The sequence below is a fragment of the Taudactylus pleione genome, unplaced genomic scaffold (genome assembly GCF_031769625.1).
Source record: "Taudactylus pleione unplaced genomic scaffold, aTauple2 ptg001297l, whole genome shotgun sequence".
Classification (NCBI taxonomy): Eukaryota; Metazoa; Chordata; class Amphibia; order Anura; family Myobatrachidae; genus Taudactylus; species Taudactylus pleione.
Window position 1 is genome coordinate 104,630 of NW_028285697.1, and position 18,164 is coordinate 122,793.

General features: G+C 55.6%; 1 protein-coding gene across 1 annotated transcript in view; it reads left to right on the top strand.

Annotated features, from left to right (window-relative positions):
- LRRC61 (leucine rich repeat containing 61) overlaps positions 1–14,271 on the top strand; it is a 40,689-nt gene extending 26,418 nt beyond the window's left edge. Inside the window, exon 2 of the mRNA XM_088462945.1 lies at positions 11,295–14,271. Within this exon, the coding sequence (XP_088319071.1) occupies positions 11,541–12,323 (783 nt within the window). The 5' untranslated portion in view covers positions 11,295–11,540 and the 3' untranslated portion in view covers positions 12,324–14,271. The remainder of the gene's footprint in view (positions 1–11,294) is intronic.
- Positions 14,272–18,164: the final 3,893 nt, after the last annotated feature.

An 18,164-nucleotide genomic window follows, 5' to 3' on the forward strand; every position in this document is an offset into this window, starting at 1 on the left:
GGGCACAGGTGACAGATGGGGATAGTAGCACACAGGTGACAGATGGGGATAGTAGCTGGGGCACAGGTGACAGATGGGGATAGTAGCACACAGGTGACAGATGGAGGTAGTAGCTGGGGCACAGGTGACAGATGGGGATAGTAGCACACAGGTGACAGATGGAGGTAGTAGCTGGGGCACAGGTGACAGATGGGGATAGTAGCACACAGGTGACAGATGGGGATAGTAGCAGGGGCGCAGGTGACAGATGGGGATAGTAGCTGGGGCACAGGTGACAGATGGGGATAGTAGCAGGGGCGCAGGTGACAGATGGGGATAGTAGCAGGGGCGCAGGTGACAGATGGGGATAGTAGCAGGGGCGCAGGTGGCAGACGGTGACAGTAGCTGGGGCACAGGTGACAGATGGGGATAGTAGCACACAGGTGACAGATGGGGATAGTAGCAGGGGCGCAGGTGACAGATGGGGATAGTAGCAGGGGCGCAGGTGGCAGACGGTGACAGTAGCTGGGGCACAGGTGACAGATGGGGATAGTAGCACACAGGTGACAGATGGGGATAGTAGCTGGGGCACAGGTGACAGATGGGGATAGTAGCACACAGGTGACAGATGGAGGTAGTAGCTGGGGCACAGGTGACAGATGGGGATAGTAGCACACAGGTGACAGATGGAGGTAGTAGCTGGGGCACAGGTGACAGATGGGGATAGTAGCACACAGGTGACAGATGGGGATAGTAGCAGGGGCGCAGGTGACAGATGGGGATAGTAGCTGGGGCACAGGTGACAGATGGGGATAGTAGCAGGGGCGCAGGTGACAGATGGGGATAGTAGCAGGGGCGCAGGTGGCAGACGGTGACAGTAGCTGGGGCACAGGTGACAGATGGGGATAGTAGCACACAGGTGACAGATGGAGGTAGCTGGGGCACAGGTGACAGATGGGGATAGTAGCACACAGGTGACAGATGGAGGTAGTAGCTGGGGCACAGGTGACAGATGGGGATAGTAGCACACAGGTGACAGATGGGGATAGTAGCAGGGGCGCAGGTGACAGATGGGGATAGTAGCTGGGGCACAGGTGACAGATGGGGATAGTAGCAGGGGCGCAGGTGACAGATGGGGATAGTAGCAGGGGCGCAGGTGACAGATGGGGATAGTAGCAGGGGCGCAGGTGGCAGACGGTGACAGTAGCTGGGGCACAGGTGACAGATGGGGATAGTAGCACACAGGTGACAGATGGGGATAGTAGCAGGGGCGCAGGTGACAGATGGGGATAGTAGCAGGGGCGCAGGTGGCAGACGGTGACAGTAGCTGGGGCACAGGTGACAGATGGGGATAGTAGCACACAGGTGACAGATGGGGATAGTAGCTGGGGCACAGGTGACAGATGGGGATAGTAGCACACAGGTGACAGATGGAGGTAGTAGCTGGGGCACAGGTGACAGATGGGGATAGTAGCACACAGGTGACAGATGGAGGTAGTAGCTGGGGCACAGGTGACAGATGGGGATAGTAGCACACAGGTGACAGATGGGGATAGTAGCAGGGGCGCAGGTGACAGATGGGGATAGTAGCTGGGGCACAGGTGACAGATGGGGATAGTAGCAGGGGCGCAGGTGACAGATGGGGATAGTAGCAGGGGCGCAGGTGGCAGACGGTGACAGTAGCTGGGGCACAGGTGACAGATGGGGATAGTAGCACACAGGTGACAGATGGGGATAGTAGCTGGGGCACAGGTGACAGATGGGGATAGTAGCACACAGGTGACAGATGGAGGTAGTAGCTGGGGCAGAGGTGACAGATGGGGATAGTAGCACACAGGTGACAGATGGAGGTAGTAGCTGGGGCACAGGTGACAGATGGGGATAGTAGCACACAGGTGACAGATGGGGATAGTAGCAGGGGCGCAGGTGACAGATGGGGATAGTAGCTGGGGCACAGGTGACAGATGGGGATAGTAGCAGGGGCGCAGGTGACAGATGGGGATAGTAGCAGGGGCGCAGGTGGCAGACGGTGACAGTAGCTGGGGCACAGGTGACAGATGGGGATAGTAGCACACAGGTGACAGATGGGGATAGTAGCTGGGGCACAGGTGACAGATGGGGATAGTAGCAGGGGCGCAGGTGACAGATGGGGATAGTAGCAGGGGCGCAGGTGGCAGACGGTGACAGTAGCTGGGGCACAGGTGACAGATGGGGATAGTAGCACACAGGTGACAGATGGAGGTAGTAGCTGGGGCACAGGTGACAGATGGGGATAGTAGCACACAGGTGACAGATGGAGGTAGTAGCTGGGGCACAGGTGACAGATGGGGATAGTAGCACACAGGTGACAGATGGGGATAGTAGCAGGGGCGCAGGTGACAGATGGGGATAGTAGCTGGGGCACAGGTGACAGATGGGGATAGTAGCAGGGGCGCAGGTGACAGATGGGGATAGTAGCAGGGGCGCAGGTGACAGATGGGGATAGTAGCAGGGGCGCAGGTGGCAGACGGTGACAGTAGCTGGGGCACAGGTGACAGATGGGGATAGTAGCACACAGGTGACAGATGGGGATAGTAGCAGGGGCGCAGGTGACAGATGGGGATAGTAGCAGGGGCGCAGGTGGCAGACGGTGACAGTAGCTGGGGCACAGGTGACAGATGGGGATAGTAGCACACAGGTGACAGATGGGGATAGTAGCTGGGGCACAGGTGACAGATGGGGATAGTAGCACACAAGTGACAGATGGAGGTAGTAGCTGGGGCACAGGTGACAGATGGGGATAGTAGCACACAGGTGACAGATGGAGGTAGTAGCTGGGGCACAGGTGACAGATGGGGATAGTAGCACACAGGTGACAGATGGGGATAGTAGCAGGGGCGCAGGTGACAGATGGGGATAGTAGCTGGGGCACAGGTGACAGATGGGGATAGTAGCAGGGGCGCAGGTGACAGATGGGGATAGTAGCAGGGGCGCAGGTGGCAGACGGTGACAGTAGCTGGGGCACAGGTGACAGATGGGGATAGTAGCACACAGGTGACAGATGGGGATAGTAGCTGGGGCACAGGTGACAGATGGGGATAGTAGCACACAGGTGACAGATGGAGGTAGTAGCTGGGGCACAGGTGACAGATGGGGATAGTAGCACACAGGTGACAGATGGAGGTAGTAGCTGGGGCACTGGTGACAGATGGGGATAGTAGCACACAGGTGACAGATGGGGATAGTAGCTGGGGCACAGGTGACAGATGGGGATAGTAGCAGGGGCGCAGGTGACAGATGGGGATAGTAGCAGGGGCGCAGGTGGCAGACGGTGACAGTAGCTGGGGCACAGGTGACAGATGGGGATAGTAGCACACAGGTGACAGATGGGGATAGTAGCAGGGGCGCAGGTGACAGATGGGGATAGTAGCAGGGGCGCAGGTGGCAGACGGTGACAGTAGCTGGGGCACAGGTGACAGATGGGGATAGTAGCACACAGGTGACAGATGGGGATAGTAGCTGGGGCACAGGTGACAGATGGGGATAGTAGCACACAGGTGACAGATGGAGGTAGTAGCTGGGGCACAGGTGACAGATGGGGATAGTAGCACACAGGTGACAGATGGAGGTAGTAGCTGGGGCACAGGTGACAGATGGGGATAGTAGCACACAGGTGACAGATGGGGATAGTAGCTGGGGCACAGGTGACAGATGGGGATAGTAGCAGGGGCGCAGGTGACAGATGGGGATAGTAGCAGGGGCGCAGGTGGCAGACGGTGACAGTAGCTGGGGCACAGGTGACAGATGGGGATAGTAGCACACAGGTGACAGATGGGGATAGTAGCAGGGGCGCAGGTGACAGATGGGGATAGTAGCAGGGGCGCAGGTGGCAGACGGTGACAGTAGCTGGGGCACAGGTGACAGATGGGGATAGTAGCACACAGGTGACAGATGGGGATAGTAGCTGGGGCACAGGTGACAGATGGGGATAGTAGCACACAGGTGACAGATGGAGGTAGTAGCTGGGGCACAGGTGACAGATGGGGATAGTAGCACACAGGTGACAGATGGAGGTAGTAGCTGGGGCACAGGTGACAGATGGGGATAGTAGCACACAGGTGACAGATGGGGATAGTAGCTGGGGCACAGGTGACAGATGGGGATAGTAGCAGGGGCGCAGGTGACAGATGGGGATAGTAGCAGGGGCGCAGGTGGCAGACGGTGACAGTAGCTGGGGCACAGGTGACAGATGGGGATAGTAGCACACAGGTGACAGATGGGGATAGTAGCAGGGGCGCAGGTGACAGATGGGGATAGTAGCAGGGGCGCAGGTGGCAGACGGTGACAGTAGCTGGGGCACAGGTGACAGATGGGGATAGTAGCACACAGGTGACAGATGGGGATAGTAGCTGGGGCACAGGTGACAGATGGGGATAGTAGCACACAGGTGACAGATGGAGGTAGTAGCTGGGGCACAGGTGACAGATGGGGATAGTAGCACACAGGTGACAGATGGAGGTAGTAGCTGGGGCACAGGTGACAGATGGGGATAGTAGCACACAGGTGACAGATGGGGATAGTAGCTGGGGCACAGGTGACAGATGGGGATAGTAGCAGGGGCGCAGGTGACAGATGGGGATAGTAGCAGGGGCGCAGGTGGCAGACGGTGACAGTAGCTGGGGCACAGGTGACAGATGGGGATAGTAGCACACAGGTGACAGATGGGGATAGTAGCTGGGGCACAGGTGACAGATGGGGATAGTAGCACACAGGTGACAGATGGAGGTAGTAGCTGGGGCACAGGTGACAGATGGGGATAGTAGCACACAGGTGACAGATGGAGGTAGTAGCTGGGGCACAGGTGACAGATGGGGATAGTAGCACACAGGTGACAGATGGGGATAGTAGCTGGGGCACAGGTGACAGATGGGGATAGTAGCAGGGGCGCAGGTGACAGATGGGGATAGTAGCAGGGGCGCAGGTGGCAGACGGTGACAGTAGCTGGGGCACAGGTGACAGATGGGGATAGTAGCACACAGGTGACAGATGGGGATAGTAGCAGGGGCGCAGGTGACAGATGGGGATAGTAGCAGGGGCGCAGGTGGCAGACGGTGACAGTAGCTGGGGCACAGGTGACAGATGGGGATAGTAGCACACAGGTGACAGATGGGGATAGTAGCTGGGGCACAGGTGACAGATGGGGATAGTAGCACACAGGTGACAGATGGAGGTAGTAGCTGGGGCACAGGTGACAGATGGGGATAGTAGCACACAGGTGACAGATGGAGGTAGTAGCTGGGGCACAGGTGACAGATGGGGATAGTAGCACACAGGTGACAGATGGGGATAGTAGCTGGGGCACAGGTGACAGATGGGGATAGTAGCAGGGGCGCAGGTGACAGATGGGGATAGTAGCAGGGGCGCAGGTGGCAGACGGTGACAGTAGCTGGGGCACAGGTGACAGATGGGGATAGTAGCACACAGGTGACAGATGGGGATAGTAGCAGGGGCGCAGGTGACAGATGGGGATAGTAGCAGGGGCGCAGGTGGCAGACGGTGACAGTAGCTGGGGCACAGGTGACAGATGGGGATAGTAGCACACAGGTGACAGATGGGGATAGTAGCTGGGGCACAGGTGACAGATGGGGATAGTAGCACACAGGTGACAGATGGAGGTAGTAGCTGGGGCACAGGTGACAGATGGGGATAGTAGCACACAGGTGACAGATGGAGGTAGTAGCTGGGGCACAGGTGACAGATGGGGATAGTAGCACACAGGTGACAGATGGGGATAGTAGCTGGGGCACAGGTGACAGATGGGGATAGTAGCAGGGGCGCAGGTGACAGATGGGGATAGTAGCAGGGGCGCAGGTGGCAGACGGTGACAGTAGCTGGGGCACAGGTGACAGATGGGGATAGTAGCACACAGGTGACAGATGGGGATAGTAGCTGAGGCACAGGTGACAGATGGGGATAGTAGCACACAGGTGACAGATGGAGGTAGTAGCTGGGGCACAGGTGACAGATGGGGATAGTAGCACACAGGTGACAGATGGAGGTAGTAGCTGGGGCACAGGTGACAGATGGGGATAGTAGCACACAGGTGACAGATGGGGATAGTAGCTGGGGCACAGGTGACAGATGGGGATAGTAGCAGGGGCGCAGGTGACAGATGGGGATAGTAGCAGGGGCGCAGGTGGCAGACGGTGACAGTAGCTGGGGCACAGGTGACAGATGGGGATAGTAGCACACAGGTGACAGATGGGGATAGTAGCAGGGGCGCAGGTGACAGATGGGGATAGTAGCAGGGGCGCAGGTGGCAGACGGTGACAGTAGCTGGGGCACAGGTGACAGATGGGGATAGTAGCACACAGGTGACAGATGGGGATAGTAGCTGGGGCACAGGTGACAGATGGGGATAGTAGCACACAGGTGACAGATGGAGGTAGTAGCTGGGGCACAGGTGACAGATGGGGATAGTAGCACACAGGTGACAGATGGAGGTAGTAGCTGGGGCACAGGTGACAGATGGGGATAGTAGCACACAGGTGACAGATGGGGATAGTAGCTGGGGCACAGGTGACAGATGGGGATAGTAGCAGGGGCGCAGGTGACAGATGGGGATAGTAGCAGGGGCGCAGGTGGCAGACGGTGACAGTAGCTGGGGCACAGGTGACAGATGGGGATAGTAGCACACAGGTGACAGATGGGGATAGTAGCAGGGGCGCAGGTGACAGATGGGGATAGTAGCAGGGGCGCAGGTGGCAGACGGTGACAGTAGCTGGGGCACAGGTGACAGATGGGGATAGTAGCACACAGGTGACAGATGGGGATAGTAGCTGGGGCACAGGTGACAGATGGGGATAGTAGCACACAGGTGACAGATGGAGGTAGTAGCTGGGGCACAGGTGACAGATGGGGATAGTAGCACACAGGTGACAGATGGAGGTAGTAGCTGGGGCACAGGTGACAGATGGGGATAGTAGCACACAGGTGACAGATGGGGATAGTAGCTGGGGCACAGGTGACAGATGGGGATAGTAGCAGGGGCGCAGGTGACAGATGGGGATAGTAGCAGGGGCGCAGGTGGCAGACGGTGACAGTAGCTGGGGCACAGGTGACAGATGGGGAAAGTAGCACACAGGTGACAGATGGGGATAGTAGCTGGGGCACAGGTGACAGATGGGGATAGTAGCACACAGGTGACAGATGGGGGTAGTAGCTGGGGCACAGGTGACAGATGGGGATAGTAGCACACAGGTGACAGATGGAGGTAGTAGCACACAGGTGACAGATGGGGATAGTAGCTGGGGCACAGGTGACAGATGGGGATAGTAGCACACAGGTGACAGATGGAGGTAGTAGCTGGGGCACAGGTGACAGATGGGGATAGTAGCACACAGGTGACAGATGGAGGTAGTAGCACACAGGTGACAGATGGGGATAGTAGCTGGGGCACAGGTGACAGATGGGGATAGTAGCACACAGGTGACAGATGGAGGTAGTAGCTGGGGCACAGGTGACAGATGGGGATAGTAGCACACAGGTGACAGATGGAGGTAGTAGCTGGGGCACAGGTGACAGATGGGGATTGTAGCACACAGGTGACAGATGGGGGTAGTAGCTGGGGCACAGGTGACAGATGGGGATAGTAGCAGGGGCGCAGGTGACAGATGGGGATAGTAGCAGGGGCGCAGGTGGCAGACGGTGACAGTAGCTGGGGCACAGGTGACAGATGGGGATAGTAGCACACAGGTGACAGATGGGGATAGTAGCAGGGGTGCAGGTGACAGATGGGGATAGTAGCAGGGGCACAGGTGACAGATGGGGATAGTAGCAGGGGCACAGGTGACAGATGGGGATAGTAGCAGGGGCGCAGGTGACAGATGGGGATAGTAGCAGGGGCACAGGTGGCAGACGGTGACAGTAGCTGGGGCACAGGTGACAGATGGGGATAGTAGCACACAGGTGACAGATGGGGATAGTAGCTGGGGCACAGGTGACAGATGGGGATAGTAGCACACAGGTGACAGATGGAGGTAGTAGCTGGGGCACAGGTGACAGATGGGGATAGTAGCACACAGGTGACAGATGGAGGTAGTAGCTGGGGCACAGGTGACAGATGGGGATAGTAGCACACAGGTGACAGATGGGGATAGTAGCTGGGGCACAGGTGACAGATGGGGATAGTAGCAGGGGCGCAGGTGACAGATGGGGATAGTAGCAGGGGCGCAGGTGGCAGACGGTGACAGTAGCTGGGGCACAGGTGACAGATGGGGATAGTAGCACACAGGTGACAGATGGGGATAGTAGCAGGGGCGCAGGTGACAGATGGGGATAGTAGCAGGGGCGCAGGTGGCAGACGGTGACTGTAGCTGGGGCACAGGTGACAGATGGGGATAGTAGCACACAGGTGACAGATGGGGATAGTAGCTGGGGCACAGGTGACAGATGGGGATAGTAGCACACAGGTGACAGATGGAGGTAGTAGCTGGGGCACAGGTGACAGATGGGGATAGTAGCACACAGGTGACAGATGGAGGTAGTAGCTGGGGCACAGGTGACAGATGGGGATAGTAGCACACAGGTGACAGATGGGGATAGTAGCTGGGGCACAGGTGACAGATGGGGATAGTAGCAGGGGCGCAGGTGACAGATGGGGATAGTAGCAGGGGCGCAGGTGGCAGACGGTGACAGTAGCTGGGGCACAGGTGACAGATGGGGATAGTAGCACACAGGTGACAGATGGGGATAGTAGCAGGGGCGCAGGTGACAGATGGGGATAGTAGCAGGGGCGCAGGTGGCAGACGGTGACAGTAGCTGGGGCACAGGTGACAGATGGGGATAGTAGCACACAGGTGACAGATGGGGATAGTAGCTGGGGCACAGGTGACAGATGGGGATAGTAGCACACAGGTGACAGATGGAGGTAGTAGCTGGGGCACAGGTGACAGATGGGGATAGTAGCACACAGGTGACAGATGGAGGTAGTAGCTGGGGCACAGGTGACAGATGGGGATAGTAGCACACAGGTGACAGATGGGGATAGTAGCTGGGGCACAGGTGACAGATGGGGATAGTAGCAGGGGCGCAGGTGACAGATGGGGATAGTAGCAGGGGCGCAGGTGGCAGACGGTGACAATAGCTGGGGCACAGGTGACAGATGGGGATAGTAGCACACAGGTGACAGATGGGGATAGTAGCTGGGGCACAGGTGACAGATGGGGATAGTAGCACACAGGTGACAGATGGAGGTAGTAGCTGGGGCACAGGTGACAGATGGGGATAGTAGCACACAGGTGACAGATGGAGGTAGTAGCACACAGGTGACAGATGGGGATAGTAGCTGGGGCACAGGTGACAGATGGGGATAGTAGCACACAGGTGACAGATGGAGGTAGTAGCTGGGGCACAGGTGACAGATGGGGATAGTAGCACACAGGTGACAGATGGAGGTAGTAGCACACAGGTGACAGATGGAGGTAGTAGCTGGGGCACAGGTGACAGATGGGGATAGTAGCACACAGGTGACAGATGGAGGTAGTAGCTGGGGCACAGGTGACAGATGGGGATAGTAGCACACAGGTGACAGATGGGGGTAGTAGCTGGGGCACAGGTGACAGATGGGGATAGTAGCAGGGGCGCAGGTGACAGATGGGGATAGTAGCAGGGGCGCAGGTGGCAGACGGTGACAGTAGCTGGGGCACAGGTGACAGATGGGGATAGTAGCACACAGGTGACAGATGGGGATAGTAGCAGGGGTGCAGGTGACAGATGGGGATAGTAGCAGGGGCACAGGTGACAGATGGGGATAGTAGCAGGGGCGCAGGTGACAGATGGGGATAGTAGCAGGGGCGCAGGTGGCAGACGGTGACAGTAGCTGGGGCACAGGTGACAGATGGGGATAGTAGCAGGGGTGCAGGTGACAGATGGGGATAGTAGCAGGGGCACAGGTGACAGATGGGGATAGTAGCAGGGGCACAGGTGACAGATGGGGATAGTAGCAGGGGCACAGGTGACAGATGGGGATAGTAGCAGGGGCGCAGGTGACAGATGGGGATAGTAGCAGGGGCGCAGGTGGCAGACGGTGACAGTAGCTGGGGCACAGGTGACAGATGGGGATAGTAGCAGGGGCACAGGTGACAGATGGGGATAGTAGCAGGGGCACAGGTGACAGATGGGGATAGTAGCAGGGGTGCAGGTGACAGATGGGGATAGTAGCAGGGGCACAGGTGACAGATGGGGATAGTAGCAGGGGCACAGGTGACAGATGGGGATAGTAGCAGGGGCACAGGTGACAGATGGGGATAGTAGCAGGGGCGCAGGTGACAGATGGGGATAGTAGCAGGGGCGCAGGTGGCAGACGGTGACAGTAGCTGGGGCACAGGTGACAGATGGGGATAGTAGCAGGGGCACAGGTGACAGATGGGGATAGTAGCAGGGGCACAGGTGACAGATGGGGATAGTAGCAGGGGCACAGGTGACAGATGGGGATAGTAGCAGGGGCACAGGTGACAGATGGTGATAGTAGCAGGGGTGCAGGTGACAGATGGGGATAGTAGCAGGGGCGCAGGTGGCAGACGGTGACAGTAGCTGGGGCACAGGTGACAGATGGGGATAGTAGCAGGGGCACAGGTGACAGATGGGGATAGTAGCAGGGGCACAGGTGACAGATGGGGATAGTAGCAGGGGTGCAGGTGACAGATGGGGATAGTAGCAGGGGCACAGGTGACAGATGGGGATAGTAGCAGGGGCACAGGTGACAGATGGGGATAGTAGCAGGGGCACAGGTGACAGATGGGGATAGTAGCAGGGGCGCAGGTGACAGATGGGGATAGTAGCAGGGGCGCAGGTGGCAGACGGTGACAGTAGCTGGGGCACAGGTGACAGATGGGGATAGTAGCAGGGGCACAGGTGACAGATGGGGATAGTAGCAGGGGCACAGGTGACAGATGGGGATAGTAGCAGGGGCACAGGTGACAGATGGGGATAGTAGCAGGGGCACAGGTGACAGATGGGGATAGTAGCAGGGGCGCAGGTGACAGATGGGGATAGTAGCAGGGGCGCAGGTGGCAGACGGTGACAGTAGCTGGGGCACAGGTGACAGATGGGGATAGTAGCAGGGGCACAGGTGACAGATGGGGATAGTAGCAGGGGCACAGGTGACAGATGGGGATAGTAGCAGGGGCGCAGGTGACAGATTGGGATAGTAGCAGGGGCACAGGTGACAGATGGGGATAGTAGCAGGGGCGCAGGTGACAGATGGGGATAGTAGGTACAGAATGTCCATAAGTAATCGATGCTCCTATTATTATGTTTATTTATATCTGTCACAGATCGTCTGGAGGTCTCACACTATCGTTCCCCCACATGCGTTCACTCTGCAAAAATCTCAGCTGAGCTTGGACCAAGAGAGCAGAATCCTCAGGTGTAAGGAGACTGGGAGGAAAGATAAGTCGGAGGACAGGAACACTAAGCCCATCGGGCAGACGCCTTTACAGGGTCTATAACGCCAGAGAGGGTGGCTGCCATCTTCCAATGAGCTTGTGGCCTTCTGATCTGTAGGAAAGCATCTCGGGACCATGGAAAGCAGGAGCAGCAAAGAACAGACCACCGACCATGCCAGGATCACATCTGAGATGCTGAAGTCTCGGACTGGTGAGTTTGACCTGGAGTCGATCCTCTTTCTGAAGCTGCGCGGTCTGGGCCTGCAGGAGTTGGGCTGTATAGGAGAGTGCCTGAATCTGGAGCGCTTGGACCTATCAAACAACCACATCACCCACCTGGCTCCTTTGTCCTCCCTGAAGCTGATGGTGGCTCTGAACTTGTCCTGTAACCGAATCTCTTCGCTGGAGCCCCTGGCATCCTGTGACAGCCTGCAGGTCCTGAACGTGGCTGGGAATCTGCTGTGCAGCGCTGACAGCTTGAAGTGCCTAAAGGGCCTCCGTAGGCTGGAGAGTATCCGCCTGCGGGACCCCGTCTACAACCTGGGCAACCCTCTGTGTACCAACGGCTCATACAGACATGTTGTGCTGGACACCATCCCCAGTGTCCGTGTGATTGATGGCGAAAGGGTGACTGGCTGTGGCAGTGACCTCTACCACCTCTGTAAGGACATTGATAACTCCTTAAAGAGGTCTATCAGCAATGGTGCCGTGGAGCTCGCAGGGTCTGTCAAACCGTGGCTGGAGGAAGGATACTGGGCTCTGAAGCCCACTAACAGCACAATCATGAAGGAGACCTACAAGCAGTTTAATGACGTTCTGCAGGAGTGTAAGGAACTGAGCAAGAGAGCCGACGACGCCATAGCGCAGGCGGAAAGGGCTCTCAGTATAAGAAATGACAGCAACTCCTACGTGTTCTGAGTCATCCCGTACATGCCGGCGTTCTGGAACCGACTTCTGATCTCCTGCTGGACTTTCTGCCCCCGAACTCCTGCCTGGTGGATTGCCTTCTCCCAGAACCTGGCACCGTAGCCACCTAAATTCTCCTCCTCAACAATCTGTTCTCCGCGATAGTTATTGTACTGTTTATTAACATTTATTCATTCAGCTGTGCTTTACAATTGGGAACGAAACAGTATTAGACCGAGACTAGGTAATAATAACATGAAGAGGGAGAGGTCAGAGGGCCCTGCTCGTAGGTTTAAGCTGGGTACACACTGACAGATATATTGGCCGATCCATTGATCGGCCAATATATCTGGTGCCCGTCGGGCCAGTGTGTACCAGCGATATGTCGGTGAACGACGTCGTACACAGGCACATAGTGTTGGCTGTGCTGCACAGGCTATGGACAGATATAGATATATATGCAGACATATCTGTCCATCAGCAAGTGTGTACGGGCGATCAGCCAATCGCCCATACACATGAGGCGGCAGCCACGGGGAGGGGTTTGCGGTGTGACCCCCGGCCAGCGGGACCCGCGGCTGCCTGGAAGATGTTCAGTGTATATGAAAGACCATTATCTACAGATATGTCTTTGTAGTGTGTACCCACGTCTACGCTCTATAGGGAAATAGGAGTGTGATACATGAGGATAAAAGTGTAACATACAGTGTATTGCTCCAGTCAGACTGCCGAGGCTCCTGGTGCCTGTATGATACGTGTCACATGTATGATCCTTGTCACATGTATGATCCGTGTCACGCAGCAGTGTTTGTCCTAAACTAGAGGAAAGTCTTGTTGTGTGAGGGAGGACATTACACAAAGTGGGTGCAGCCCGGATATAATCCTCTAATGGCAACTGGGAGCATGTGATGGGCGTGGATGAGAGACGCAGATATTACGCAGGGCGGAGGGGGCGAGTGGGAGATATAATGATATAAGAGAAGAGATGTATGCTTGTATGGTTTGGTTATAACCTTATGTATACGTAGAAGTATGTTGTATTGAATTCTGTAAAATACAGGCAACAACTTTAGGGAGTGACAGAGCAGAACAGCAGCACATTGTGCGAGGATGGCAGCCTAAATGCTGAGACCAGTAAGGAGTCTATTGCAATAATCAATGCTGGAGATAATGTGCCCATTAATTAGAGTTTCTGCATGCCATTGTTTATTAATACAACCCCCTAGCCTCTTATACCACCACCCTGGCCTCCTGGTACCATCCCCCTGGCCTCCTGGTACCTCCAACCTGACCTCATGTACTATCCCCCTAACCTCCTGTACCACCACCCTGGCCTCCTGTACCACCACCCTGGCCTCCTGGTACCACCACACTGACCTCATGTACTATCTCCCTGGCCTCCTGTACCACCACCCTGGCCTCCTGGTACCATCCCCCTGGCCTCCTGGTACCTGCAATCTGACCTCATGTACTATCCCCATAGCCTCCTATACCATCACCCTGGCCTCCTGGTACCATCCTCCTGGCCTCCTGGTACCTCCAACCTGACCTCATGTACTATCTCCATGGCCTCCTGTACCACCACCATAGACTCCATGTACCATCCCCCTGGCATCCTGGTACCTCCAACCTGACCTCCTGTACCACCACCATAGCCTCCCTGTACCATACCCCTGGCCTCCTGGTACCACCAAGCTGGCCTCCTGTACTCTCTAACACTATATTGTGAGACTTGTTACCCCATACTACTTCTTTTCTCCACTATTGTTCTTCTGGGATGCCCCCTCCAGATCGTCTCCTCCCATACACAGCTCTTCTACTGGACTCTCCCCATTAATGCTGTATTAGTTTATTTTTCAGCGGGTACCAGCAACAGGTCTTCATTCTACCCTTATACATTATTACAAATATTACTGATTTTTGTGCTCCTAGTGGTGTTAAAATATCACATCTGTGAGTTTTGTCTACAATAAAAAGTTACAATCAGAAGCGGCTGACGATCGTCATCTCTGCATATTAGGCACAAGGGGTTGAGCACCCACCGCAGGTGATCCGCCTCCGGACAAGTAGCGTCTGTGCTGCGGCTGCCTGGTACACAATTATAGAAACCTACTATACCCGGGCAATGCTAGCACGTCCTTCCATGTCCTGTCCTGCTTCTCTAATGTAAGGAGCAATAAGGGTAAAATGTGCACAGGCATGGATGCACTGGGGCGGTACACCTGTCAAACCGTAACGCAGGTGTCCTAAGGCGAGCTCATGGAGGACAAAAAGCTCCCATTGAGCAGAAGGCATACTGTGCGCATGGCATGTGAGCGAATATACTGTGCGCATGGCGTGTGAGAGAATATACTGTGCGTATGGCGTGTGAGCGAATATACCATGCGCGTGGCGTGTGAGAGAATATACCGTGCGCGTGGCGTGTGAGAGAATATACCGTGCACATGGCGTGTGAGAGAATATACCGTGCACATGGCGTGTGAGAGAATATACTGTGCGCTTGGCGTGTGAGAGAATATACCGTGCGCATGGCATTGCACTTACACCCAGCCCAGCGCCGGCCTCAAGTGTGGTATGTAGACAGTCAATGGCAATATTTATAATGTCGATATTGACCATGTTGACAATCATTATGTAGAGATACTGATGAAATGTCAACTTAAGGTCTCTGGTGGTCCAGCTGTGACTTACCTGCTACCGACAGCTGCACCGGCTTCAGCACGGCTCCTGGGTCTTATCGGACATGTGACCATCACTTCTGGCTGACTCATATGACGGAGCGGCGTTCTAGTAAATACAGCACTCCTAACCTTAATCCCTAGTCCTAACCCTCCCCTAGTAGCTTACCCTAACCCTTCCCTCCCATAGCCTAACCCTAACCTCTACCTAGAGACTAACCTTAACCTCCACCCTGTAGCCTAACTCTGACTCCCCACATAGCCTAACCCTAATCTTCCCCTCCCGCAGCTTACTCCTCCCCTCCCGAAGCCTAACCCTAACCTCCCCTCCCACCACCCCAACCCTAACCCTCCCCTCCCGCAGACTAACCCTCCCCTCCCATAGCCTAACCCTAATCCTCCCCTCCCGCCGCCCCAACCCTAACTTTCCCCTCATGCAACCCAACCCTAACCTTCCCTCCCGTAGCCCAACAATAACTTTCCCCACCTGCAGCATAACCCTAACTTCCTTCTGCACCCTAACCCTCCCCTCCAGCATCCAGCAGCCAAACCCTAATCCTCCCCTCCCGCAGCCTACTCCTCTCCTCCCAAAGCCTAAACCTAACCTTTCCTCCCGCCGCCCCAACCCTAACTTTCCCCTCCCATTGCCAAACTCACCCCTCCTGCAGGATAACCCTAACTTCCTTCTGCAGCCTAACCCTGACCCTCTGTGGTGAGAGGAGTGATAGTCTGCGGTGCAGAGGTGTGTGTGAGGCATCACAGACCTGTCCCAGGTGAGAGCTGCTGGTTACACTCCTGTCTTCTCAGGTGCTGTGATCAGCCCCCTCCCCTGCAGATATATCAGTGCTTAGTGTATTATATGGCAGTATACTAGCTCTGTGGAGAGAGGAGTGATAGTCTGCAGTGCAGAGGTGTGTGTGAGACATCACAGACCTGTCCCAGGTGAGAGCTGCTGGTTACACTCCTGTCTTCTCCTCAGGTGCTGTGATCAGCCCCCTCCCCTGCAGATATATCAGTGCTTAGTGTACCTCTGGCAGTATACTAGCTCTGTGGTGAGAGGAGTGATAGTCTGCAGTGCAGAGGTGTGTGTGAGGCATCACAGACCTATCCAAGGTGAGAGCTGCTGGTTACACTCCTGTCTTCTCCTCAGGTGCTGTGATCAGCCCCCTCCCCTGCAGATATATCAGTGCTTAGTGTATTATATGGCAGTATACTAGCTCTGTGGTGAGAGGAGTGATAGTCTGCAGTGCAGAGGTGTGTGTGAGACATCACAGACCTGTCCCAGGTGAGAGCTGCTGGTTACACTCCTGTCTTCTCCTCAGGTGCTGTGATCAGCCCCCTCCCCTGCAGATATATCAGTGCTTAGTGTACTATATGGGAGTATACGTGCTCTGTGGTGAGAGGAGTGATAGTCTGTAGTGCAGAGGTGTGTGTGAGACATCACAGATCTGTCCCAGGTGAGAGCTGCTGGTTACACTCCTGTCTTCTCCTCAGGTGCTGTGATCAGCCCCCTCCCCTGCAGATATATCAGTGCTTAGTGTACCTCTGGCAGTATACTAGCTCTGTGGTGAGAGGAGTGATAGTCTGCAGTGCAGAGGTGTGTGTGAGGCATCACAGACCTATCCAAGGTGAGAGCTGCTGGTTACACTCCTGTCTTCTCCTCAGGTGCTGTGATCAGCCCCCTCCCCTGCAGATATATCAGTGCTTAGTGTACCTCTGGCAGTATACTAGCTCTGTGGTGAGAGGAGTGATAGTCTGCAGTGCAGAGGTGTGTGTGAGACATCACAGACCTGTCCCAGGTGAGAGCTGCTGGTTACACTCCTGTCTTCTCCTCAGGTGCTGTGATCAGACCCCTCCCCTGCAGATATATCAGTGCTTAGTGTACCTCTGGCAGTATACTAGCTCTGTGGTGAGAGGAGTGATAGTCTGCAGTGCAGAGGTGTGTGTGAGACATCACAGACCTGTCCCAGGTGAGAGCTGCTGGTTACACTCCTGTCTTCTCCTCAGGTGCTGTGATCAGCCCCCTCCCCTGCAGATATATCAGTGCTTAGTGTATTATATGGCAGTATACTAGCTCTGTGGTGAGAGGAGTGATAGTCTGCAGTGCAGAGGTGTGTGTGAGGCATCACAGACCAGTCCCAGGTGAGAGCTGCTGGTTACACTCCTGTGTTCTCCTCAGGTGCTGTGATCAGCCCCCTCCCCTGCAGATATATCAGTGCTTAGTGTACTATATGGGAGTATACGTGCTCTGTGGTGAGAGGAGTGATAGTCTGCAGTGCAGAGGTGTGTGTGAGACATCACAGACCAGTCCCAGGTGAGAGCTGCTGGTTACACTCCTGTCTTCTCCTCAGGTGCTGTGATCAGCCCCCTCCCCTGCAGATATATCAGTGCTTAGTGTATTATATGGCAGTATACTAGCTCTGTGGTGAGAGGAGTGATAGTCTGCAGTGCAGAGGTGTGTGTGAGGCATCACAGACCAGTCCCAGGTGAGAGCTGCTGGTTACACTCCTGTCTTCTCCTCAGGTGCTGTGATCAGCCCCCTCCCCTGCAGATATATCAGTGCTTAGTGTACTATATGGGAGTATACGTGCTCTGTGGTGAGAGGAGTGATAGTCTGCGGTGCAGAGGTGTGTGTGAGACATCACAGACCAGTCCCAGGTGAGAGCTGCTGGTTACACTCCTGTCTTCTCCTCAGGTGCTGTGATCAGCCCCCTCCCCTGCAGATATATCAGTGCTTAGTGTACTATATGGGAGTATACGTGCTCTGTGGTGAGAGGAGTGATAGTCTGCGGTGCAGAGGTGTGTGTGAGACATCACAGACCTGTCCCAGGTGAGAGCTGCTGGTTACACTCCTGTCTTCTCCTCAGGTGCTGTGATCAGCCCCCTCCCCTGCAGATATATCAGTGCTTAGTGTACTATATGGGAGTATACGTGCTCTGTGGTGAGAGGAGTGATAGTCTGCGGTGCAGAGGTGTGTGTGAGACATCACAGACCTGTCCAAGGTGAGAGCTGCTGGTTACACTCCTGTCTTCTCCTCAGGTGCTGTGATCAGCCCCCTCCCCTACAGATATATCAGTGCTTAGTGTACCTCTGGCAGTATACTAGCTCTGTGGTGAGAGGAGTGATAGTCTGTAGTGCAGAGGTGTGTGTGAGACATCACAGACCTGTCCCAGGT